Source organism: Papio anubis, chromosome 3 (assembly GCF_008728515.1).
Source record: "Papio anubis isolate 15944 chromosome 3, Panubis1.0, whole genome shotgun sequence".
Classification (NCBI taxonomy): Eukaryota; Metazoa; Chordata; class Mammalia; order Primates; family Cercopithecidae; genus Papio; species Papio anubis.
This window is the reverse complement of record NC_044978.1, coordinates 116,870,604-116,897,205: the sequence shown is the minus strand read 5'-3', so window position 1 is coordinate 116,897,205 and position 26,602 is coordinate 116,870,604. Positions and strand designations below refer to the sequence as shown.

Here is a 26,602-nt window from a genome sequence, read left to right as displayed (position 1 = left end):
TGCTGGGATTACAGGTGTGAGCCATCGCACATAGCCGAGGCTATTATGTTTAGCAAAAAGTAGTTTTCTGATTTTTGTGGGCCTAAGAATTGATCCATTAGTAAAAATAAATACTTCACCAAAATGTAAAAAGACTTCTTTATAAAAATGTTTTTAAACAGGCACAGGAAAAGTTTGTCCAGACATTGATTTTACTGAATATGAAATTATTGTAGTGATGGTGAAATGATTTTTCCAGGCTGTACCACTCACCAACTATCACTATATTATAAATTAGTTCTGAGAAGTTACATGTAATTTTTTAATTAAAATTATTTTTAAACTTGCATTTTAAATATAGTAGACATGCTTTTATAGAAAGATTTGACTATGGATCCTTAAAAATTTACTCTTTTTTTATCTGATCTCTACATCAAGATTTGTCATTTTTTGGGTTAGCCAGACCTGAGTAAACTACTCTGTGGAGTTTTACCATACGTGTTTAGTTAGAGATTAAAAAGTTCCTACTTTGGAAAAAAATACTGTTCAGAAATAATTGTTCACCGTTTTTCTTCTTTAATTTTTTATGTTTGTTTTAAAAATTTACTAGTTTTTGACGAGGCGTGGTGGCTCACGCCTGTAATGCCAGCACTCTGGGAGGTGGAGGTTGGTGGATCACCTGAGGTTAGGAGTTCGAGACCAGCCTGGCCAACATGATGAAACCCTGTCTCTACTAAGAATACAAAAATTACCTGGGCATAATAACACACACCTGTAATCCCAGCTATTCGGGAGGCTGAGGCAGGAGAAGCACTTGAACTCAGAAGGCAGAGGTTGCAGTGAGCTGAGATGATACCGCTGCACTCCAGCCTGGGCAACAGAGTGAAACTCTGTCTCAAGGAAAAAAAAAAAGACCGGGCGCGGTGGCTCATGCCTATAATCCCAGCACTTTGGGAGGCCAAGGCGGGCAGATCTTACAAGCTCATGAGATGGAGACCATCCTGGCTAACATTGGTGAAACCCCGTCTCTACGTAAAATACAAAAAAAAAAAAAATTAGCAGGGCGTGGTGGTGGGCGCCTGTAGTCCCAGCTACTCGGGAGGCTGAGGCAGGAAAATGGTGTGAACCCCGGGAGGCGGAGCTTGCAGTGAGCCGAGGTGGCGCCACTGCACTCCAGCCTGGGTTACAGAGCGAGACTCCGTCTCAAAAAAAAAAAAAAACAGCTAGTTTTTAATATCAAGCAGGTACTTTAAGTGATTAAAAATGAAGATTTTCTTGCACTCAATTCATCTGAAGTTTTTGTTTTGATAAAATAATTTTATGGGCTTTTACATAGTGGGTACTTTGATTATGTCTGATAATACTGTGCTGTGAAAAATAATATAATGAAGAAATCAATACCAAGATTGCTATTCTGAAAGATTAAACATTCTCTAATACTTGGATCTTTGATCTGTTCATATAATAAACCTTAACATACAACGCTTTGCAGATATTAACTGCTTTAACTTAATCTTTGTAACAATCCCATGAAATAGGTAACTATTATTATTACCATTTTCCATTTGAGGAATGTAAGACATAAAGATATTAACTACCTTGCCCAACAGCTAATTAATGGTGGGGCCTACTTTTGAACTCAGACACTCTGGCTCTAGACTCTATTCTTTTATTAACCACTGCACTGTTAAATTGTTTTTTATTTTTAACTTGAAGTGTGTTAACGTTGAATTTGAATTATATTGTATTAGCCTGGTAAGTCGGATCACAGATGTGTGTCCACTGCCTAGATGGTAAGAGATCATTTATATTTCATCTTTGCATACCTAACATCAAAATGTAAGGAAGAACAAAGGAAATGTTAATCTTTTAAAGCCTCAAAGTGTAACTCCTTTTAAAATACCAATGATTCTGGAAAATGGTCAGACCTTTAACTGCTTTAATTGAACATTTTAGACAGGAGCTAATATTGTTAACAAGGATTAGCAGGAATCATATGTGTTATTTCCGGTCCTTCACAAGTGCTGAAGAGTTTGCATTCTTCATAAGGGGCTTCAACTCTCTGCTACACAACTAGAACTCACTTGCCAAGGGTGTGCCACAGACTTTCCAACTGTCCAGTTTTACTGAATCAAATTTGTCTAGGTATTTTCAAAACTTCTAAGATGAATACCACATACTTTGCTATTATCAAAATCTGTTTTAGGAAACCAATAAATAGTAGCTTGAAGGAATTATTTGGGACTATTTTTATTATACCTTTTGATAGCATAGCTCTGACCTTTATGTTTGTTTTGCTTGAGTTTAAGTTGAGTTTATTTTGCTTAAGTTTGGTATAACCAAACTTATTTGTGGGTTCTGTATATACAGAAATTAGGAATTGTGTAGAGATTTTTTAAAACCACAGGCTTTACGTGGAAAAATAATTCTGACTTAAAGGTTAGAACCGAATACCACGAGTTAATTAAATATTTTTTGTATTTTATTGTGTAAAATATGATCGATTCTAGGAGCCATTACCAATGAGAAAGAACCAGTTGTTTTGTTCTTGGGCTATAAAAACTTGTTCCAGCCTCTTTTTTGTCACATGTCCTCCATATATTCCTAAACTGCTTGTTGTTTTTCTTCTCAAGCCTCTGAAGTCTTTTGGTGAACTTGGAGTAACTTATTCTAATACATCTCAAAACTGAAAAACACAAATAGCTCTTTATAGAATTTTGCTTTCTTTCACTTTTTAATAATTAACATGTATTCGTTATTTTAAAGAAGGGTAGACATCAAATTTAACTTGTGACATATCAAGACTGAAATTGTAAAGTATGTAAAATTATGTTTTACTTTTAATGGTGTAAGTATCGTTTGAATATTTTTCTCTAATTGGTTTTGCAATATAAAGAACAGTTTAATCACAGTGATTTAACATGAGAAATTAAAGAGGCCAGCAAAAATGAATTAACAGTGATATGTATAATATGCTACCATTAAAGCATTCAGCTTTAAAATACATGCATTCTACTTGTTCATATGGACTGGTTTTAATAGGTTATTTATTTTCCTGATTATTCTCATTTATCCAATACCTTGAAGTGCTATCCTACTTTTTAAGCTTACATATAACCTGACTGGGTTAGAGAATGAAGTAATGATTTTGAAGGTTGTGGAAGTCTAAAAAAAGTTCAGCTCTTTAAGTCCTAGTAGTTTTCAAGTTAATTTAATTATGTTAAGAGTAATTAATATGGCGTGGTGGCTCACGCCTGTAATCCCAGCACTTTGGGAGGCTGAGGTGGTTGGATCATGAGATCAGGAGTTCAAGACCATCCTGGCTAACACGGTGAAACCTCGTCTCTACTGAAAATACAAAAAAAAAATTAGCCGGGCATGGGGTCAGGCGCCTGTAGTCCCAGCTACTCGGGAGGCTGAGGCAGAAGAATGACGTGAACCTGGGAGGCAGAGCTTGCAGTGAACCGAGTGAGCCACTGCGCTCTAACCTTGGCGACAGAGCGAGACTCCGTCTCAAAAAAAAAAAGTCATTAATAGGCGTATTTCCTTTTTTTTTTTTAATTAATTAATTAATTTTTTTTTTTTTGAGACAGGGTCTTACTCTGTCACCCAGGTTGGAGTGCAGTGGCACCTCACAGCTTGCTGCAGCCATGAACTCCTGGGCTCAAACTATCCTCCTGCCCCAAACTCATGAGTAGCTAGGAGTACAGGCATTGCACACCACTTCTGGTTAATTTTTGTAGAGATGGGATCTTGCCGTGTTGCCCAGGCTGGTCTCAAACTTCTGGCCTCAAGTGATCCTCCTGCTTCAGCCTCCAAAAGTGTTGGGATTACAGGCATGAGCCATTGTACTCAGCATACTTCCTTTTTCAAAGACACTTCACACAGTTAAGTGCTTTTTCGCCTAAATTTCAGCTCATTAAAAGTTGTTTTTCCTTCAGTATTGCCATCTGTGTTACTATTTCTTGTTTTCATTCTGTACCACCATTATAAAATTGAATAGTCATGTTGATAACTTACAGAATATTTTTACATTAAATATATTTTTATCATTTTTTTATAAGCCATAATTCATCATAACAACCTCTATTAATGGTATAGAATGGTGTATACATTATGGCATCATGGGCTCACTGAAATTTTCTTTAGAATATAAACCTGAATGAGCTCTTAAAGCTCTGGACATCCATCTCCCTTTTCAGGTTTGGGACTTTCTCTTAAATATGTGACAAAGAATATAACTTCTTGACTAATGTAACTGTGTGCAATATAATTTGAGTTTAAGGATTCTTTCTTTAAGTGATACCTTGCTTTCTACAAAATCGTCAACTGCATTATAATTATTTCCGTTGATCAGCAGTATTTGAAACACCTGTTTTTTTCTTTGTCATTATTAATATTAACCCAAATTTCTATTTCAGTTCATTTGTTTATTGATGTGTTGAGAAACAGAGTGTTATTTCTTACCATTTTGGGATTGTGTAGGTGTTTTTAGGAGGATGGAAGCCTCACTTCAGGCTTTTAAAATTCTTTCATTATTATCTTAAAAGAATGTCATGTTAGTTGGTTTAGTTTTTCCTTAATGTAGAAATACAATGGAGTTGCCCACTTTTAACTTCATTTCCACAAAGAATTTAAAGCTGCTCTCTTAGCTTTAAATATTTGTTTCGTGAAATCTCATAATACATTATTACGCTTGTCTCCTAGTTTGAACCTGAATTTTCCATGTATAGTAATCAGTAAGCTCCTTTGAGTCCTGTATTATCTTTGTCAACCCTAGAGTACTTAGTATGAGTGCTTTGAATATAAAAGGTGCTTAATAAATGTCAGTTGAATTTGTGTTTTATAATATTGGAAAAAACATTTTACTGATCCACTGAAATTTTCCGTGCTTATCTTTTGCAAATTTTATGTACATCTCTTCATTTTCTATTTGAGCTTTCCTAAATTACTCTTTAAACCCTGGAAGAATTTTAGAAACCTTATAAACTTCATCATAAAATTGATTTTTCTGCTGATTGCATATGCACCAACATAGAGTGGACATAAGACACATACACTTAACATTATATTTACCACAATCTGCTTTGCCTTAGGGCCCCTCTGTGATATAGTGGGGAGAGCAGGATTTTGTTATCAAGATCTTGGGTTTTTTGAAGCACATCTCTACCAGTTGTTAGCTTATGTGGCCATCGGAAAGTTATTTATCAGAGCCTTTATCTCCTTTTCTCTGAAATCAGATAATTTTTCCTATAAACCTGAGATGAATATCAAATACTGTAACACAGTCAGAGCTGTCACTCATTTAAGTTTCATGTCCTTCTCCATTGTTGTAGTTGGTGCATCTCTCCCTTGTGGCCATCCCTGATCTCTGCAGTCAGTAGCTCTGCTCTCTGCCAGCCTCTTCTGCAGAGCAGCTTTTGCGGTCTCCCTCTTCATCACTGACTAGTAGGCTTTTTCTTTTTTCTTAACTCTTACTGATTTTGCCTTTTGTCTTTTGTTTTTCATTTCTTATAATGAAATTTGGTCTTTAGAGTTATTTACATTCTGGGAGAATATGCTTTTCCTTTTTATAATTATTACGTACATTCTACAAATACAATGTGTAAGTGCAATCAATGCTACATATGTAGTCCCTTGTTTATTATGTTTATTAGTAACAGTTTTTGAATCTATGACCTTTTACAGCTTTTGCCATTCATTTTGCTTAACTATCATCTATTATTTCCTAAGTAGTGCATCACTTATAGGTAGAAAATACAAACATGGATAAGACATGTTCCTTACCTCCCAGGAATTTATAGTCTCTGTGGGTGATAAATATATAAGGCAGATTGGTGATAAGTATTACAATAGAGATATGTATGTGAAAGTGAAGGAAATGCTCAGAGCAACACTGTCCAGTTGAAAAATAAGATGAGACACGTTTGTAATTTTAAATTATCTAGTAGTCTCATTAAAAAATGTGAAAAGAAACAAATGGGATGAATTTTAAAATATATTTTATTTTACTTAATATATCCAAATATTGTTTTAACATGTCATGTAATCAATACACCGCAATTGCTGAGATAATTTACATTTTTATTTCATACTAAAAGTCTTCAAAACTTGGTGAGCATGTTACACTTATAGCTGGAGTGATCAAATCATTTTGGTTTTCCTGGGACTTTCCTGTTTTAGCACCAAAAGTCCCTCATCCCAGAAACCCCCTCAGTCCCAGATTTGTTGCCCTACTTAAAGTATATCTAAATTTGGATTTCATTGGAAATACTCAATTTATATCTAGATTTGATTAAATGTACAGTTGAAAAGTAGATTCATTTACTCAAATTGAGACATCGTAAGTTTTCCAATAACCAAATTGAATATCAGTTATCAAATTTAAATTAAAGTTAAATACAATTTAAAATTCAGTTCCTCTGTTACACTAACCATATTTCAAATGCTAATAGTCACGTGTTGCTTGTAGAGTACTAAAGGTATCCAGCTGGGCATGGTGGCGGATGCATGTAAACCCAGCTACTCAGGAGGCTGAGGCAGGGAGAATTGAGTGAATCCAGGAGGCAGAGATTGCAGACAGCCGAGATCACATCACTGCACTCCAGCCTGGGTGACAGAGCGAGACTTCATCTCAAAAATATAAAATAAAATAAAAAATAAAAGTATGAGAAATTAGATAGTTCGCTAGGTTAGCATTGAAACTATAACAGAATATGAACACTGGTAAATCTAGTGTTGGCCATTATCATTAGCAGAAGGCAGAAGCAAACTATATGTAGATAGTGTCATGTCTCATTATAATAGTCTTTGTTTTTCAAAATACACAGTATATTTTGGATGTTTTGTTCCTTTAAGTATTTTGGGGCTTTGTTCTCAAACACAGCTAAGTTACTTGGAAACAATTTTTTTTTAATTTCAAGGCCTACTTTTCAGTTTGTTAGGTGGGTCCACAACTGCTAATTTGACCCTACTACTGAGGATTCTACTTGACATCCTGTGTGTTTTGAGGTCTTTCTACTCTGGCTGGTGGGAACCAAACTATTCCTGGCCCCATGTGAGCCGTGGGTATTATTCAGCCTGACTCTCTCTGGTGGTCCTTCCCTGGCCTCGGATAATTTCCTCATGCACATGGACTGATCAAAACTCAGCTGAAGGTTTGAGGGGAATCCTCTGCACATCTCCAGAGTACCGTCTCCGTAGTACTCTCATCTTCAATAATCTGCTCCATGAATTCTAGCCACCTTGACCTCTCCAAATTCTGTCTTCTCAAGTTGGGGAGATTGCCAGGCTCTGTTTGGATACTTGCTCCCTGTACTATAGCCTGGAAACTCCCCGGGCAGTAAGTTGGGTTAATCATTTCTGTCTTCAGGGATCACTGTTCAGCACTGCCTGTCTAAACATCATTGTTTCAAAGAGTTTTTTTTTTTTCTTTTTCAGTTATTTGAAATAGGAAAATTGATCTATGTTTCTCCATTGATGGCTGAAAGCAAAAGTTAATCCACAGTGTTTCTTTCAATCGCATGATTGAAAGTCATACTTTATTTTCCTTGATGCTTGTAGCCTTTTTTTAAAAACTCACAAGTTGGCTACTAATATGGAAACAAGTAAACCTTGCTTTTCTTTTCTTTTTTTGTTTTTTTTGTTTGTTTGTTTGAGATGGAGTCTCGCTCTGTCACCCAGGCTGGAGTGCAGTGGCGTGATCTTGGTTCACTGCAACCTCTGCCTCCCAGGTTCAAGCGATTCTTCTGCCTCAGCCTCCCAAGAAGCTGGGACTACAGGCACGTGCCACTATGCCCGGCTAATTTTTATATTTTTAGTCGAGATGGGGTTTCACCCTGTTGGCCAGGGTGGTCTCGATCTCTTGACCTCGTGATCTGCCCGCCTAGGCCCTCTCAAAGTGCTGGGATTACAGGCATGAGCCACTGCGCCCATTCTTAAACCTTGCTTTTCAAATGCTTGATATTATAGAGTGGTACGTATGTATTTGTGTGTATTCGGTATGTTTGCATATTATGTATTTGATATTAACATCTTAAGTTATTTAATAAGCTAACCAAAAAATAATTTCTTATAGACCGAGAGTAATCATGACACGGCGCTAACACTTGCCTGTGCTGGTGGCCACGAGGAACTGGTACAGACACTGCTAGAGAGAGGAGCTAGTATAGAGCACCGAGACAAGAAAGGTAGGGCCTACTTTTGTTTTATTTTTTGGAATAATGGTCAAAATATTTATTTAGGAACATTATTTCTTAGTCTTGTTTTGAAGGTTAGATATTTTGTTCTTTTGCCTTAGCATGTAGTGAGAAGACCATTATTTTTCTCCAGGTTTTACTCCACTCATTTTGGCTGCCACAGCTGGTCATGTTGGTGTTGTGGAAATATTGCTGGACAATGGTGCAGACATTGAAGCTCAGTCAGAAAGAACCAAGGACACACCACTCTCCTTGGCTTGTTCTGGGGGAAGACAGGAGGTAATGTTTCCCCTTAGTGTAATTGTTTTCCTCTGTCTGTTTAGCAAATGTGTACTTTCACTTATATTATTTTTTCTATCAGAACAATGCTTTGATGTTTAGATTTATCACAATAGCTGAAACTATTATTTACTAACAAAAAGATGAGTATCTTTGTTAGCATAAGCTGTCTTGCCAGAAAAATTACACATTGTTTAGAATCCTGCTCTTCTAAAAGTAGTACTGCCATGCATTTAGGGTAGGAGAAAGATTTTTGCAAGTCAAATCAGTAAGTTGCTAATGTATAGGGTCTATATTCACTCATCTTTGCCGGCTCTATAGTACATGGCATAGAAGGTACTTAATCCCAGTCTCTGTTTCTGACTGTAAGATTAGTAGGGAATTAAGAATATTCAATTTTTATGTGTTTTGAGAACTCTTGTCTTGCTTTGATTTTTCCCCACCGTTTCTCAACTCTGGAGGAAAGGTTCTCAGATAAGATGGTAAGATTATATGACCTTTTGGTTTTTTAAGGAAACTAGAACAACTGACAGAGATTAGCTAGGCCCTAGAAAATATAGCTTTACACTCACTTATGTATCTTGTGACATTTTATAATCAGCTAGATCACCCATTTTTTTTTTTTTTTTCCAAATTCAGTCCTTTGTACAGGGGATATAAACCAGATGTGTTGTCTCCATAGATTCCCTTCTCTATCAAGGAATTATTGAATCTTAGATTTAGAAAGCACCTTAAGTCATTCAGATCAGTGTCTTACTCAGCTTTAAAATCTTTTTTTCCTTTTTCTTTTCTAAGGTTTTCCTATTTATCAAGCCTGAAGTATGCCTTTTTTGTTTCCCCACAGTTCATAGTTTTGTTCTTTAAACAAATAGAAAGAGGTTTATACCCTTTTCTATCTTCAGATTTTTTTTTTTTCCTGAAGTCACCTATTTGTGTGAAACAAGTCCTGTTTCGGTTGTTAGCCCAAGAATACCTTTTCCAATCCCTTCACCATCATGACTATTTCACCCTTTATGTCAGTATCCTTCTTGAAATATTATATGTAAAGGTATTCTGACAAGCAAACTGGGGAACTGTTACTTCCCATTTGAGCATCTTAAACTAGCTTTTTCCCTCAGTTCCCTCCAGTCATAGCACATAAGTGCCGGAAGATAGGGCTTGGTGATCCTTCATTTTATAAATTAAAAAAAACTGAAATCTATTAACAGTGATAATATAGGCATTTCTTTTTTCATAATTTTTGTTCCCTTATATTTGGAATAGATATTATATGCATGGATAGTTAGATACACTTATTACTAGAATACTCCACACAAGAGACAAGGAGCCTGGCCTGTGCCTACTGTTTTGTTTCTTCTACTTGTGTCACTTTTTTCTTCTGTAATTCATAGTAGGGGCAATAGATAGGTTAAAAGTATTATAAGCCAAATATTAAGATAGTGAAAAATAAACTACTTAATTTGATAAATTATTTCTACTATTCCAGAAAAAGTAAAAATCCCCATAAATCCCGGAAAGCAAAATTTTACTTTGACTGAAATTGTCAATCATTATTTAGCTTGAAAAAATACTTGCTTTATATAGGAACAAATTTTTTCAATATTGAGTCAAGAAGAAATTAGTTGATTTTCTTTATTTAAAAGTAATATTAAAGCCAATAGGACACTATAATTTTTATAAATTACGTATTTTTGTTAAAATGTAACAGATTAAGTTATGACAATTGTAGAAGTATGTTAGGGTAATAATTTTGCCTATACACACTTTGTTACTTTAATTTGGTGTCAGTAGAACAGGTAAGTATTTTCAAGTGATTAATAAAATGTTGGAAAGTCATTTTACTATAAAATCATACATTTTTGTTGTATATTGGATGTTTTGGGAGCAGAACAGTTCTCTAAAAGAATTGAGAAAATATAATGGCATTGAGGAAACTTGAGAAATTTGATTAGAGTTTTCTACTATACTGTTTATAAAATAGCCTAATGCCATATTTTTTCTTGTTTTTATAACCTTGTCACCATAGGCGACCTAGTCTTACTTGCTCTGAAGGCAAAAAGTGATGGAAAGAATGTGATATCTAAAACTGGCTGAGATATCTAAAACTTGCTGAGATGCAAGATAATGCACTGTTCATTAACATTCATTATTTGCCAGTTAGTATTTTAGGATATAATATTACTAGTAAGAGCAGGGATAAGAGCTATGATCTTGAGCCAGTCTTGACTTCTCTATATCTTGTTTATAAAATGAAAACGAATATTGTGTCAAAGGATTGTTTAGGCATTAAATGGCATAGTGGACAATGATTTATGAGTGGCCAATTAGTACTTAAATAAATGCTAAATATTTTTAGTTTCAGGAAATGCAATTAAGATCCAGTGGGATACAACTACACATCCACTAGAATGGCTAAAATTGAAGACTAGCAATAACAAATGTTGCCAAGACTCATGCTACTAGAACTCATGCATTATTGAAGGTTGTACATAGTACAACCACTTTAAGAATAGCCTGACAATTTCTTACAAAACCATTCACCCAGAAATTCTGCCAGTAGGTGGGACCTGAAATCTAGGTAGTGAATGTATATAAGGTTTTTCATTGTTGTGTTAGGAAATTTTCATAATGTTGTGAAAATATAGGACCTTTTATTCCATGTTTTTAAAATATTTACTGATTGAAACGTTTAAAAATATGTTAAATACATTCACACGTATAATATGAAACAATATTGTCCCATGTTACTCTGTTTTACCGCTTTGTGGTGAAATAACAAATATTGATTTCCAAAGCATGTCACAACATTTTCAGTCCAGACCTTTCATGAACACACTATACCATTTTAGTAGATTTCTACATGGATTTTACTTGAGTAGGCATTTCTTTGTTGGCTTCTAAGACCTCCTGCTATCAGGCTGGTTTTGTGCAGAGCATGAAGGAAGAACTTTCCCCTTCTTTTGTTGTACAGTATACCAGAAAAAGAAATTTAAAAATACACACTTTGATAATTTGTCTCTCCATAAGAAAACATATTTTTTTCTATTTCTTTTCAGGTGGTGGAGCTATTGTTAGCTCGAGGAGCAAATAAAGAGCACAGGAATGTTTCCGATTACACACCTCTAAGCCTGGCTGCTTCTGGTGGCTATGTGAACATCATCAAAATACTACTAAATGCAGGAGCTGAGATTAACTCTAGGCAAGTTGTATTCTCTTTCTGTAAGCCCCTTATTTAGTAAGACTGTTACAGATATTTGTAGAACACCTATTTTTTAGTGCCAAATTTAGTAAATCCCTTTATTACAAATTTGGCATTCAAAGTATTAGAGATTTTTGACATGAACTTTATGTAAGTAATTAAAACTGGACATAGAGCATGAAAAATAGTGAGTACTATTTCTTACGATACTAAATGTAAACATCTTAGAAGCTTTTATTAAGCAAGCTAATACATGCTTTAAGATTGAAAGTTTATCCTAATAATTTATTAATCACCTTCCAGCCCAAGTCATGATGTTGAGTGAAATAAAAAAAAAAAAATTCTAATAAAACATTTCTAATGGAGTCTTGGTAGTATCTCAGAGAATTACTGGGGTTGAGAATATTCTAAACAATGCTGCAAAATAATCTTAGATTGGAATTCTGTATCATCTCCAATTTTTCTATGTCATTTAAAATGTATATTTTTCCAATTGTTTTCCCCATACCTGCACCCCCAGAACTGGTAGCAAATTGGGCATCTCTCCTCTGATGTTAGCAGCTATGAATGGGCATACAGCTGCTGTTAAGCTCCTGTTAGACATGGGCTCTGACATAAATGCTCAGATAGAAACCAATCGGAACACTGCGCTTACCTTAGCCTGCTTCCAAGGAAGAACTGAAGTGGTTAGTCTTCTGCTTGATAGAAAAGCAAATGTTGAACACAGAGCTAAGGTAAGAAAAAGTCTGAGATTTACACATGACTTTATTGCTTTGATATTTAAGATGTATAGTAGCAACATGTTGATTATAATTTTAGTGCTTTCTAGTAACATTTATCTCCTGTGGATATAATTAATTAGAAATCATTCTGTGTAACTCAGTCAAACATTAACTCTTGAAAATACCTGAGTGATAAATTTTTATAGGCAACAGTGACAGTAGGGTTATCAGCTGAAAAAGAGAGACTATTTTGAAAAGGAAGGGAGTGGAACATTTATTGAGTACCAGTTATATGCCAAGTGCTTGCATCTTAAATATATTTTTTCTTTCTTTTTTTTTTTTTTTTAACAATACCATTGAGATTAGGTAGAATTATTTTTTTTTGATAGATCAGACTGTAACTCAAAGGAGCTAATAAGGGTCAGTGATTAAATTTAGTTGTGAATCTTGATAACAACTGTATCATATTCCTTCTTCAAATTATTATTCTTTAAAATTTTAGATCTTTCCAGTCTCTTATGTGTCGTTACTTTTAATCTTACACTAAACCTAGACTGGTCTCACACCACTAATGGAAGCTGCCTCTGGTGGATATGCGGAGGTGGGCCGAGTTCTCTTGGATAAAGGTGCTGATGTTAATGCCCCTCCAGTTCCTTCCTCAAGAGATACAGCTTTAACCATAGCAGCAGATAAAGGGCATTACAAATTCTGTGAGCTTCTTATTGGCAGGTATGTTGTTACCATACCCTTCATATATGAACACAAGTGTTACTAGTGATTACCATTTTCTCTGGGCAGTTAAACTATTTAAAAAATCAAATGTGATTATTTCTTCTTTTATAAACAAGTGCTTTTTTCCCCAAACCTACCCATTGTTTTCCAGCCATCCAGAGCTATGCTACATTGTCTGGTTTGTTTCTGTGTAACCTGGAAATGTTTTTCTTTGATTCTTGTCTACATTACTTTTAGTATCTATAATAACAAGCTATTTGAACATCCATCTGTTATCAGACATACTACATCCCCCATACACAAGTCTTAAAAGTCTGGCAGTGATCTAAGGCTTCATTATTCATTTTCTTGTTCTTTACAGCAATTAAGGCTTTTAGGTGTGGTTATGGGACTATTTAAGATAATCAGACAGGATCCGGGGTACTTTCTACTTTCAGTCATGTAGAAGTTGCCTGCTAGTTTTCTAAAGATGCTTGTCTATTTAACTTGTTTTCGTGCAGTCTCAAAGACCTTTGCATGGTACTCTAAGCAGTAGTATTGGGCAGTAACTGCTATTAACTGTTATTAACCTTGGGTCTTCTCATCTACATCATGCCCACTGAATGAATGCTAAACCTGCATGTTATCCTTAACATAACTACAAAAAACAAATTGGTATCCCTAATTGGAAAAACTCCAAAATATGGAACTTTTTGAGCCCTGTTATGACACTTAGCATTTCAGACTTCAAATGTTGGATTTCAGATTAGGAATGGTCAAGCTGTATGTGAATACAAATAATCTGAAACAGTTACAGTTGCCTCATAGGATATAGTTTGTGTAGTATAATTCTGAGAGCAAGACATATTTAAATCTTTGAATATTGAAAACAATTTTTATCTTTACAGGATATTTTCACATGTTAATAGTTGATTTTTGTTACTGTGTCATTTCATTCTATTTAAGACAATGCTAGGCTAGGTGTGGTGACAATGCCTACAATGCCAGCACTTTGAGAGGTTGAGACGGGAGGATTACTTTAGCCCAGGAGTTTGAGACCAGCCTGGGTAACATTGGAAGACTCCATCTCCACAATAAATTTAAAAATTAGCTGAGCATGGTGGCATGGGCCTGTAGTCCCAGCTACTCTGTAGGCTGAGGTAGGAGGATCATATGACCCCTGGAGGTGGAGGCTGCAGAGAGCCATGATCTCACCACTGCACTCCGGCCTGAGTGACTGAGCGAGACCCTGTATCAAAAAAAAAAAAAAAAAGACAATGCTATCTGTATCATTGGTTTTTAGGGGAGCTCATATTGATGTACGTAACAAGAAGGGGAACACTCCATTGTGGCTAGCAGCAAATGGTGGACACCTCGATGTGGTTCAGTTACTGGTGCAAGCAGGTGCAGATGTGGATGCAGCAGATAACCGCAAGATAACTCCTCTTATGGCAGCATTTAGAAAGGTATAAGTCTTTCATCCTCATTTACCTGGATGTTTTTTTACTTACACTAGGAAGTACATGGCTTAATGATCACTAAAGACTCATTTTGTGCTTTTGCAGCTGTGATGAAAGCAATAATATGCAAATAATTACTCTGATGGCAACGTTAAATGTAGATGTATACAGGTTTTGCAGAAAAACCATTAATTTTAACCTTATTGGACATCAGAGCTAAGTAAACTTTTAAAAAGCTGTTCTAAGTAATGTTTTCAAAATCTAGTTGCAGTCTTAATCTTCACAAAGTGTAAATCCAATTAAGATACATAAGTAAGTACCTCCAGATAAAAAATATCACTTAAATTGGTTTTTTTGGGGGGCGCGGTTTGTGCCAGGCACTGTGGCTCATGCCTGTAATCTCAGCACTTTGGGAGGCCAAGGCGGGCAGATGAGCGAAGCCCTGCCTCTGCAAAATTGATAAAAATTAGCTGAGCATGGTGGCATGCACTTACAGTCCTAGCTACTCAGGAGGCTGAGATAGGAGGATGGCTTGAGCCTGAGAGGCAGAGGTTGCAGTGAGCTGAGATTGTACCACCGCACTCCAGCCTGGGTGACAGAGTACGACCCTGTCTCAAAAAAATAAAATTTGTTTTTATTTCGATTATTGACTTTAAATACTAGGAAAAAAAAATGAATTAAATAACGAAAATGCCACTACCAGCATTTTAAACTACTGAATTTCAAGTATATTATATTTAAAGGTAAAAGTATGAATTCTGTGAAAGTGAAACAAACTTTCTCTTTTTGTACATAGCACAGAGCTGTGTATAAGTAATTTGATTTTATTGTTTGTTTGATAATCCATTGATCTCTTAAATACAGCTTTAATTTATTATTGGGAATATCAGATTACTGATACAGGGATTATAATTTTGAGTTTTGTCATTTGGAGATATGTAGATACAATTTCCTGTAGATGCCAAAATGTTGAAAAATTTTAATAAATAAATTGCGATAAGCTATCTCTTCCTTTTTCTCCTATTACTCTCTCTGACTCCTGTTCTTTATTCCACCCCTTCCCTAGATATTCTGGACTACCAGTGACTCTGTATTTTTGACTCTATATTTTTGTTTCTCAGCAATCAAACTTATTCCTTCTCACTGGCTAGCTGCCTCTTCTCCAAGCAAGCTAGCATATCATTATCAAGTTAATCTTTCTAACCACTCTACTATATTAGAGAACCTCTTCAGGAACCTTTCTGTGTCTCCCCAATCTCTGAAATCATTTGAAATCCAATCGTCGTTTGGTATTCAAAGCCACCACAATTTAGTGCTTGTAGAGTCTTGTCTCCCATTAGAATCCCTAATGTGGAGAATTATCTTCTTGCTTGGTCTTTTCTTTGTTCCTGTCTCTCACATCACCTTTGTTCTTATCTCGTAGAATGACCATGTCTGTCTTCATTTTTCCAAAGTTACTCATTAGTTATAATTTAAGTCTCTCCTTCTGCCAAACTCTTCATCCTATTTGAGTTCACATTGAGATCTCAAATCTCTAGAGTTTGTACAAGTTTGACAGTCTTTATCATTCATTGGGAGAAATACATATTTTTATGTTATTACTCTATTAGAGTTATTATTTTTATTAGTTATTACTCTAGTATCTCACATGCTTATGTCTTTCCAAGCAGTGCTTGTCTTTTATACTCTTATTATTTGTTCCATTATTTCTTGAGTACCTACCATGTGCAACTGTGGGCTAGAGTACTATATTATATAGAGTGCAACATAGAATATGTATATATAACATATACTATGTTATGTAGGGTGCAATATGGAAAGGTAAGATCCATACCCAAAGTTAGGCAACTGTTTGAGTTGTCCCATATTAATAACTTAAACACTGTAGAAGTGTTTGAGAGATCCTTAGGGAATGATGCAAGTGGCATTTGAGCTATTCATTTAGAGAAAAGTTTAGAAACATGCAGTCTAAAAGGAAGAGATAGAGGCAATAGAAAAAATATACTAAAGATTAACAGCTGTTTATCCTGATTGGCTAACTTTAGACGTTGTGTCAGAAAGCAACAGTGTGGGCTAGAGAAAGTGGGAATGGCTCTTAAGAAGTAGGAAAGGGCAAGTCTAAAGATTTTGAACTTAGATACCGACCTGTGTTGCAGTGAATAATCATAGCTTATTCTTCATGAAAGTATATATTCTTTCACACTACCGAGGACAGTATTATACATTTGTTTTTTATCTGAAGGAATGAAAAAACAAAATTATTATTTTTGCTCTTTTAATCCTCAGAATTGAAACTAGACTCTCATATTTAGGGAGTTAGCAAAGAAAAAAATAAGAATTCCTCCCCCGCACCACCACCCTTCAGACATATCCCCTACTCTTCATATTGATTTTGGGATTATTGGTTTTTTTATTCAGAGTTGTTTAGAATTTTAGCTCATATTATATACTTTTTTTTGGAGGGTAGGATGAGAATGATCAACGTGGATTTAAGTCACTGGAACCAAAGCCTGTCTCTTTTTCATTTATAGTGTAAATATACAATGTAGTCTTCACTTTGTGGCACTAATCTTATCTGTTAAAGTTAGTTCAGGCATAGATTAACTGAATTGTTAGAGTCTGTTTTCAATCTGACATTGGTATCTATTTTTTAGGGTCATGTGAAGGTGGTGCGCTACTTAGTCAAAGAAGTCAATCAGTTTCCATCAGATTCTGAATGTATGAGATACATAGCAACCATCACTGATAAGGTAATACGTTGTTCACTGTATGAGCAAGGGACTCTATTCAGTTAATGTATCTTCCATTCTAAGAAAAATTTTTAGTTTGAGTAGTAAAGTGTAATATATAGCCATTTTATGTATCTAGTATTTGGGAATGAAGTGTGCGATTTAAGAGATTCTCGCCAATTATTTACTTACCTAATGAATCAATAAAACATCCTCTGCTATAGGATTATCTTATCTTTAAAAATAATACTTGAGGCCAGGCGTGGTGGCTCAAGCCTGTAATCCCAGCACTTCCGGAGGCCGAGACGGGCGGATCACAAGGTCAGGAGATCGAGACCATCCTGGCTAACACGGTGAAACCCCGTCTCTATTAAAAAAAAAATACAAAAAACTACCCGGGCGTGGTGGGCGGGCGCCTGTAGATCCAGCTACTCGGGAGATTGAGGCAGGAGAATGGCGTAAACCTGGGAGGCGGAGCTTGCAGTGAGCTGAGATCCGGCCACTACACTTCAGCCTGGGCAACAGAGCAAGACTCCGTCTCAAAATAAATAAATAAATAAAAATAAAATTAATACTTGAAGCCAGGCACAGTGGCTCACCCTTGTAATCCCAGCAGTTTGGGAGGCCGAGGCAGGTGGATTGCATGAACCCAGGAGTTCAAGACCAGCTTGGGCAACATGGGGAGACCCCATCTCTACAAAAATACAAAAATTAGCCTGGCATGTTGGCGTGTGCCTATAATCCCAGCTACTTGGAAGGCTGAGGCACAAAAATTGCTTGAACCCAGAAGGTGGAGGTTGCAGTGAGTCAGGAGTGTGCCATTGCACTCCAGTCTGGACAACAGAGCAAGACTCTGTCTCAAAAAATAAAATAAAAATAAAAAAATTATTGAGCTAATTTAATTTTTATGTGAACACTAAGTAATTCAAAGCAACATGTTATTATTCATTAGGGCTGTCTTCTATATATTTATGTTTATGTTTATCCAGACTGATACCTATATTGAGAAAGCATTGAATCCAATAGATTTTTATTTCCCAGTAAAATGAACATAGTACTTTTAATCATGAGCAAGAAGTCTGGAGCGTGATGTAAAAGTTAGGGTAACTTATAGTTTAAACTAAGTTTTAGAATGAATTGGCTAGGAATTTTGCAGGAAATGTAGGGAAGATAAAATTGAATCCTATTAGAGATCAAATTGAGACCTCCTGGAGACATACATTTTGATTTGGAGTTTACACTAACACTTGAATAAAATCCTAACACATGCCTCTGAAAACCAAAGAGGCCGACAAATCTTAAAAATGTCTTCTTATTACGTTTACACAGTTGCTATTTCATAATAGTGAACAGCTTTTCCCTATAAGTTTTAATTTAAACTAGTTAGGTCACTGTCTTTCCTAGCTCTAGATTTGTCCATGACAATTAACATTCCTATGTATTACAGGTTTTTAGGGGCAGAGAGGGAGATTAAAAATAAATATTTTTAATAATACTAAGAATAAGACTGGTTTAGTGGCACACAGCTGTAGTCTCAGGTACGCATTAGTCTCATGTACTTGGGAGGCTGAGGTGAGAAGATCGCTTGAGCCCAGGAGTTAAAGGATACAGTGTACTATGATTGTGCCTATTAATAGCCTCTGTATTTAAGCCTGGGCAACATGGCAAACCCCTATCTCTAAAATTAAATAAAGAAAAATGTTATAAGAATAAGAAAGTACTGTTTTGCTGTCCTAAAGTGTGACTTGAGAATGAAATCACTGAGAAAATTATATAAGTACATGTATCTGATTCCTTTATAAATGTTTCTTATACATGAAATTGGAGCAACAGAGCTTAAATATTTGAGGACATTTCTCAAAAAATTTTCAAATCTGTTTTCTTTGTTGACATTGACTATTTCCTTTATCCTATTAACCAGCCAACATAAATTATTGTAGTTCTGTTTGCTGTACAATTTCTTATATTTAAATTAGAGGATAAATGATTTTTGTTTCTAAAGTGCCTGTTAAATGGATATTATTTTGAAGAATAACAAAAGCTGCTCTTTGATTCTTTATTTGTATATATTCCTAAATATACTATGTCAATTATGTTTTTATTTGCACACCTTTTTTCCCCCTTTCATGGATCTTTATTGCTTAGGTTTGAGTACCTTACTAAAGATCTTCATGTTTTTAGGAATTTCTCTAACTGGGAATTGTTCCGTGAGCCTGGAAACATCTTAATTTTGTATTATAGGAGATGCTGAAGAAGTGTCATCTTTGTATGGAGTCAATAGTACAAGCCAAAGATAGACAGGCTGCTGAAGCAAACAAAAACGCCAGCATTTTGTTAGAGGAGTTAGACTTGGAAAAGGTAATAATAATCTTTACATGTGAAAACTACCCACTTTTTTCCATCTTGTTTTCTCTTCTTTTGATTTGTAATCCGTTGTTTTTTTGTTTTGTTTTGTTTGCTTTAAATTATGTACATGGTTTCTTTCTACATTTGGCTCAAATCGTGGAGAGAATTATGAGTACATTGAACATCATTAAAAGCTTCTCTTTGTAATGAAATTAACAACATTTTGTTATAGGAATTGCATTGATCTGGAAGTCAGAAAACTTAGCTTCTAGTTCTGGATTTTAGTCTTATCTCAGCTAATGATCTCTTAATCCTCAACCACATCTGTTGTTTTTTGATATTAGGCCTTGTAATGTATTGCCAGCAGGTTTATCACAAGTACCAAATGCACTACCAAGGCATAACCAACCAGTGAAATACAAATCTTGGAATGTCTAATGAGTACACTTTTTAAATGGGTGACTTCTCTTGTACTTTTCTCTTTCAGGCAGACTACAGCATCATTCCCATCTATTCCCATGGGGAGTAAAATACACCAAAACAGCATATAGTTTGGACAGTCTTATAGCTTCTGCACTCCCCTTTTCTGCCACATTTTCCCCTATAATTCTGTACTGTAGAACTTAATTGAAGTAATCATAGGAAAATAATTGGTTTGACATTGAATATTATGGAACTGCCATATCTCATCTTTTATAAAAAGGTCAATAGCCAGGCACAGTAGCTCACGCCTATATTCCCAGCACTTTGGGAGGGCGACGCGGGTGCATCACCTGAGGTCAGGAGTTTGAGACCAGCCTGGCCAACATGGCAAAACCCCATCTCTACAAAAAATACGAAAATTAGCCAGACATGCTGATGCATGCCTGTAATCCCATCTACTCGGGAGGCTGAGGCAGGAGAATCACTTGAACCCGGGAGGCGGAGATTGCAGTGAGCCAAGATCATGCCACTGCACTCCAGCCTGGGCAAAAGAGTGAGACTCCATCTCAAAAAATAAATAAAATGTTTTTAAAAAGGTCAAAGTGCTGTAAAATTTAACATGTACTGTTTAAATTTATAAAGGATATGCAGTGATAATTATGCATATGCATTTTTTGACTTGTTAGCTACATTCTTTTTTAACTATACTTGCTTTATTAAGCTCTACATTTTATCCTGCATTAATATGAATCATTTGAAATACTTTATTCTAATTTAAATTTGAAAATACTGTTTCCTGAAAAAATGTATTTTATTTTGGAGGCTCTTCATTTTTAAAAATTTCTGGTTTATATTCTGAGCAAATTAAAATTAGCTTTTTTGGCCATTTAAAAATGTTAAAAGAATGTGAGTGCATTAAGAGATATAATGACCACTATAATTACTACTTGACCTATTTTTATATTCACTACCTAACATTTATTTAATGCCTGCTAAATACTAGGCAGTATAATTGGGCCAAGTTGTGTGATAGAATATATATTTGATTCTTTAAATTTTTGGTTTTTTATTATAACAGTGTGCTCAGTTTAAACAGACAAAGATAAGAACAGTTGCCATCATTTTAAAATAACTGAAGTTAGAAATCTGATATGATTGATTTAAAATCTTTACCTCTGCAATTGCCTCTAAGACCTTTTAAGACCCTGCAATGATCCACTGACCCACTCCACTTCTTACACCTCTCTGGCCTTGTTTTTTGTTACTCTTTCTCTTAGTCACCTTGCGCTATCCATACTGACCATCCTCTTTTTGTTTGTGCTGTCAGCAGCATCTTCTGTGAATGTCCCTTAGATGTCCTCATGTTTTAGTTTCCTCTTCACAAGTACTTTTCTGCTCTTCTCTGCTTTATTTTTCTCTTTTCAACATTCTAAATACTGTATTCATTCAAAATACTTAATTATCTTGTTTGTCTCTCTCTACCACTAGAACATATGTGCCACAAAATAGTGTCTGGCATGTTGTAGGCACTGAATAAATATTTGTTGAGTGAATAAATATTCACACTTATCGTGATGGTGTACTTTTTTAAAAAAACAGAATCATGCAAACATATTACTCTAATACTTGCCTTCCCCTCTCTTAGTAACTGATGGATATTGTCATTTGATAGTGATTTTAAGTTACTGCAGAATAGTCCATAATAAGTTTGTTTTCAGTTTTTTCTCACGACAAATAAAGTTGTAATAAACACCCTTATACATATTTTTTAAATATTTTGCTCCTTTTATTTTTATGAAGTAAGTTCCTTCATGTAGGTCAACATACAGTAGTTCCTTTTTTTGTGGTTTTGCTTTCCCTATGGTCTGAAAATATTAAATGAAAAATTCCAGAAATAAACAATTCATAAGTTTCGTGTTGCATGCCGTTTTGAGTAGTGTGATGAAATTTTGCGCCGTCCTTTTCTGTCCCACCTGGGACATGAATCCTTTTGTCCTGTGTATCCACTTAGTAACCCTCAGTTATCAGATTGACTGTTGAGGTATCACAGTGCTTGTGTTTAAGAAACCCTAATTTTACTTAATAATGGCCCCAAAGTGCAAGAGTAGTGTTACTGGCATATTGTTATAATTGTTCTATTTTATTGTTATTGTTGCTTATCTTTCATTGTGCCTAATTTATAAATTTTATCATGGGTTTCTATGAAAAAACATATATATAGAGGGTCCAGTGCTATCCAAGGTTTCAGGCATCTACCAGGGATCTTGGAACGTATTTATTCATCATGGATAAGTGCCCGATAAGGGGGCACTAATGTATTTTTAGTTTAGTAGATACTTGCAGAATACTTTCCTAGTACCATCAGCAATACACCAATGTCATTTCCTTGTATTCTTGCCAGCCTTATTAAACCTTAATATTTATACTTTCAAGAGCCTTAGTTTTAAGATAAGTGAAAAGAAGCTTCTTTTAAATGTCCTTGTGTATTTTTCCATAATATTGAAACCAAAGGTAATGAAGAATTCTTAATCATAAATTAATTCCATCTAAATTGATTCCTCCACATGCATTATATACTTTTATGTGTAGTTTTGAGTGAGCATGGAACATATGTAAAATTTTAAATTATACAGGAGACACTTTTTTCCTGAACGACAGCCCATATTTTTATTTGAAAGATTATCAGATTGGGATATTAGAGTTTGGTTCACTATTTTTTAGTTATAATTTACATCTCGGAAAATGTACTTCTTTAGCCTTCTGAGTTATATTACATTCTGGCTTCATCGCTGGAGTTGGTCTTGACTGGTCTGAGTTGAGATTCTCCATACATAAGTTATTCCTTGTATAAAAGTGCTTCTTTGGTCAGTCTTTCTATTTTGGAAAATTTGGTTTATAAAAACTGCTGCAGTAAGCTGGGCATGGTGGTACATGCTTGTAGTCCCAGCTACTCGGGAGGCTGAGCCCAGGAGTTCAAATCTGACCCGGCCAATGTAGTGAGACCCAGTCTCTACAAAAGAAAAAGAGATCAGTGGCCATTATATTAAGGCACCAGATTTTTTAATACTTATTCAGTAAACGTTTATTTATTGAGCATTTACTAAGTAGAAGAGTCCCTGCTCTTCTACTTAGTAAATGCTATGGAATCTTCTTAACAGTTAATTACTTGCTCTCTTAGAACATTAACAACTAAGTTATGTTCTTGTCTTGGCTGTTAGAATCCCTAGCAGGTATTTTAAACTTACATTTTTGATATAGTTATTTCACCCCCTTCACTTCATTTTAGTTTTTTTTCCTCTACCTTTTTTTTTTTTTTTTTTTGGTAAACTTTTAGGGAGCTAGGTAATAGTATATTTTTCAAACACAACCTATCCCATTCTCGGTTTCACACATTTCATTCTCGGATTATTGCTTTCTATCTTTTCAACTTTACACCCTCTAGAATTCTACTTTTAATAATCCTACCAACACCACCGACCAATAAATGGTAAGAACCATTTATGTCATACTACCCTTTCGTTATTCCTTACTCCTCTCTTTCTTCTTATTCTCACATGAACCTCAGTAACTAAATGTGTCAAGAAAAAACAATCTTTACGACTAATTTTACTTGAAATATGTGACAACGAACCCTTTTATGCTGACCAGTAGCTATACTAGGTTTCCCTAGCCCTTTAATGCTGACCAGTAGTTAAAATGCTGCATTTCCTTAGTTTAATTTAATCTTCCGTTCATCTAGACCACTGTTTCTTACTTTCTCCCTTATCCTAAGAACTCCAGCACCACCTCTCTTTCACCTTCAGTAGGTGACCTTGCATCCTGAGAAAATTGAATCATCGGAAGAAAACTTGCAAAGACTTTCCCTACACCATCTATCTGCCCACCAGTACCTGCATCTCCTCTTCTTTACCTTTAATGAGAAAATGGAAGCGTCAGAAGAAAACTTCCAAAGACTTTGCCTACCCTATCTATCCACCCACCAACATCTATACCCATATACTTCCTACCGGTGACTAGATAAACTTTTTTTTTTTTTGTCCCCCAGGTTGGAGAGCAGTGGCGCGATCTCAGCTCACTGCAACCTCCACCTCACAGGTTGAAGTGATTCTTCTGCTTCAGCCTCCGAAGTAGCTGGGATTACAGGCATGGGCCACCATGCCCTACTAATTTTTGTATTTTTGGTAGATATGGGGTTTCACCATGTTAGCCAGGCTGGTCTTGAACTCCTGACCTTAGGCAATCTGCCAGCCTTGGCCTCTCAAAGTGCTGGGAATAACAGGTGTGAGCCACCGCACCCGGCCTAGATAAACTTTTGGTAACCAGTCCCTTCATTGTGTACTAGATCCTATATGGTTTCTCCTTCTCAACAGCACTGTCGGTAGCAATTCTCTTTTCTTTCTCCTATTTTTTCCCTCTCTTGAATCATTCTCATCAGCATGCACACTTATATCTCCAATCTTAAACACAGAAAACCTTTTGACTTCAACCCTCTTGCCTCAGCCTTTTAGCTACAGACCCATTTCTCTGCTTCCCTTTGCAATAAAGATCCCTGAACCGCCGCTTTCAGTCACCTCCATTTTTTTCCCATTATCCTGAATCTGTTCCTGACAGGCTGGCTCTCACTCCCACAACTCACTAAAGTTATGCTTTTGTGGTTTCCAGTGACTTTCATGTAGCTAAATCCAATGGTTACTTCTCCTCTCCATCTTTATCTTACTGAATAAGTAATAATATTTGATATACTCTCTTCACTTGGCTTTAATGCCACTGCAGGCTCTTTTTTTCCTCCTACCTGTCTGGATGTTCCTGTCTCCTCTTGCTGGTTCCCTCTTCTCCCCTACCTTTTAGTGAAAAGCCTTTTGACTCGTTACATGGTCTTCTTTATCCACTGGTGATCTTATCCTGCCCACTAACTTTAAAGGTACACCAGTTGATCCCAAATGTGTACCTCTAGCCCAGACTTCTTTGCTAAACTTCAGTCTCATATAATCAGCTAGCTACTCAACATGTCCATTTGAATACCTAATTAGACATCTCACACTTGATGTGTCCAAATATGAACTCCTGATCTTTGCCCACCCCAAACCCACAACTCTAATTGCTCAGGCCAGAAACCTTGAAGTCATCCTTAATTTCTCTCTTTACTCCATTGTATTGAAAAATCTTGTTACCTTTGCCTGAAAATCAGTTACTCGGGAGGTGGAGTTGGGAGGATCACCTGAGCCTGGGGAGGTCACTGCAGTGAGCTGTGATTGTGCTACTGTACTCCAGCCTAGGCAACAGTGTGAGACCTTGTCTCAAAATATAGATATATAATCTTAATCACTTCTCACCATGGTTCAAACAATTAATTTAATCTCATACTTGCATTAGTCATTTAACTGGTCTCCCTGATTCCATCATTGCTTGTAGTTTATGTAGCACTCTGAGTGATCCTCTTCAATTACCTAAATCAAATCATATCACACTTCTGTTCAGAGCCTGACAATGACTTTCCATTTCCCTCTCAGTAAAAGATAGTCTTTCAAATGCTCTGCAAGGCCTTAGGTTATCAAAGCCTCTGGATACTGTTCCCTGAAACTCATTTTCTACTGTTCTTAGCCATGCTAGCTTACTTGAATATATTGGGTCCAATTCTAACTTAGAGCTTTTGTACTGGCTCTTCTCTTTGGCTGACATATTTCATGTCCTTCAAGTGTTCACTTAACTTCATCTCATGAGGGGTACACTGATTACCCTATTTAAAAATCAAAACCCCCCATTTGTCTCCATACACACATTTTTCATCTCGCTGCTTTTTCCCCTTTTTTACATTGCACTTATCACCTTTTAACAAACTATAATGTATGCGTTCTATTTATCTGTATCTACCCTCCTCTAACCAACTAAATGTAAACTTGGTGAAGGCAGGGATGTTTTATCCGTTTTACTGATGAAACTAGAACCATGCATAGCATATAGCAAGTTACCAGAAAATTTTTGTTGGATCTTCTCCCTACCTTCCTTTGAAACTTCTTGATCTCTTTCTTCTGTTGATCTTACTACTCTTTATTGAGAAATGAAATCTTGATGCTACCTTTAGGTTCTCACTTATTTTTGCCTCCCATTCTTTACATCCAGTCAGTGAATTAACTTGGTAAGTTAACTTAGACCAATATCTGGCACATATTAGATCCTCTATGTATTGGCTGTATCAGCACTGTCATCATGATCATTATCATCATCACTACCATCACCTTTTATTTAGCTTTGGCAGTCTCTGTGTCTGCCTTCTGTTCCATCCACTTCCTCTCTGAGTGGTCACTTCTCACTCAAAATTTTGCATTTGGCTTCTTAAAAGTCTCCCTGTGTGTGTGTGTGTGTCCCTCTCTTTTGTCTTCAGTATTCCTTTTCTGCTCCACTGTAACTTCCAGTTTCACTTTTTTTTCTTTTTTTTTTTTTGTAAAGACAGAGTCTCGCTCTGTTGCCAGGCTGGACAGCCGTGGCGCAATCTTGGCTCACTGCAACCTCCGCCTCCTGGGTTCAAGCGATTCTCCTGCCCTCAGCCTACCGAGTA

General features: G+C 35.9%; 1 protein-coding gene across 6 annotated transcripts in view; it reads left to right on the top strand.

The window, feature by feature from the left end:
• ANKRD17 (ankyrin repeat domain 17) overlaps nt 1–26,602 on the top strand; it is a 182,729-nt gene that overhangs the window by 124,313 nt on the left and 31,814 nt on the right. For all 6 annotated transcript variants that reach the window (XM_003898780.3, XM_009206951.2, XM_009206952.4 and 3 more), the window contains 8 exons: nt 8,057–8,168; nt 8,311–8,456; nt 11,513–11,655; nt 12,176–12,389; nt 12,931–13,106; nt 14,392–14,554; nt 17,203–17,298; nt 19,519–19,635. In XM_003898780.3, coding sequence (XP_003898829.1) covers nt 8,057–8,168; nt 8,311–8,456; nt 11,513–11,655; nt 12,176–12,389; nt 12,931–13,106; nt 14,392–14,554; nt 17,203–17,298; nt 19,519–19,635 — 1,167 coding nt within the window. The remainder of the gene's footprint in view (nt 1–8,056; nt 8,169–8,310; nt 8,457–11,512; nt 11,656–12,175; nt 12,390–12,930; nt 13,107–14,391; nt 14,555–17,202; nt 17,299–19,518; nt 19,636–26,602) is intronic.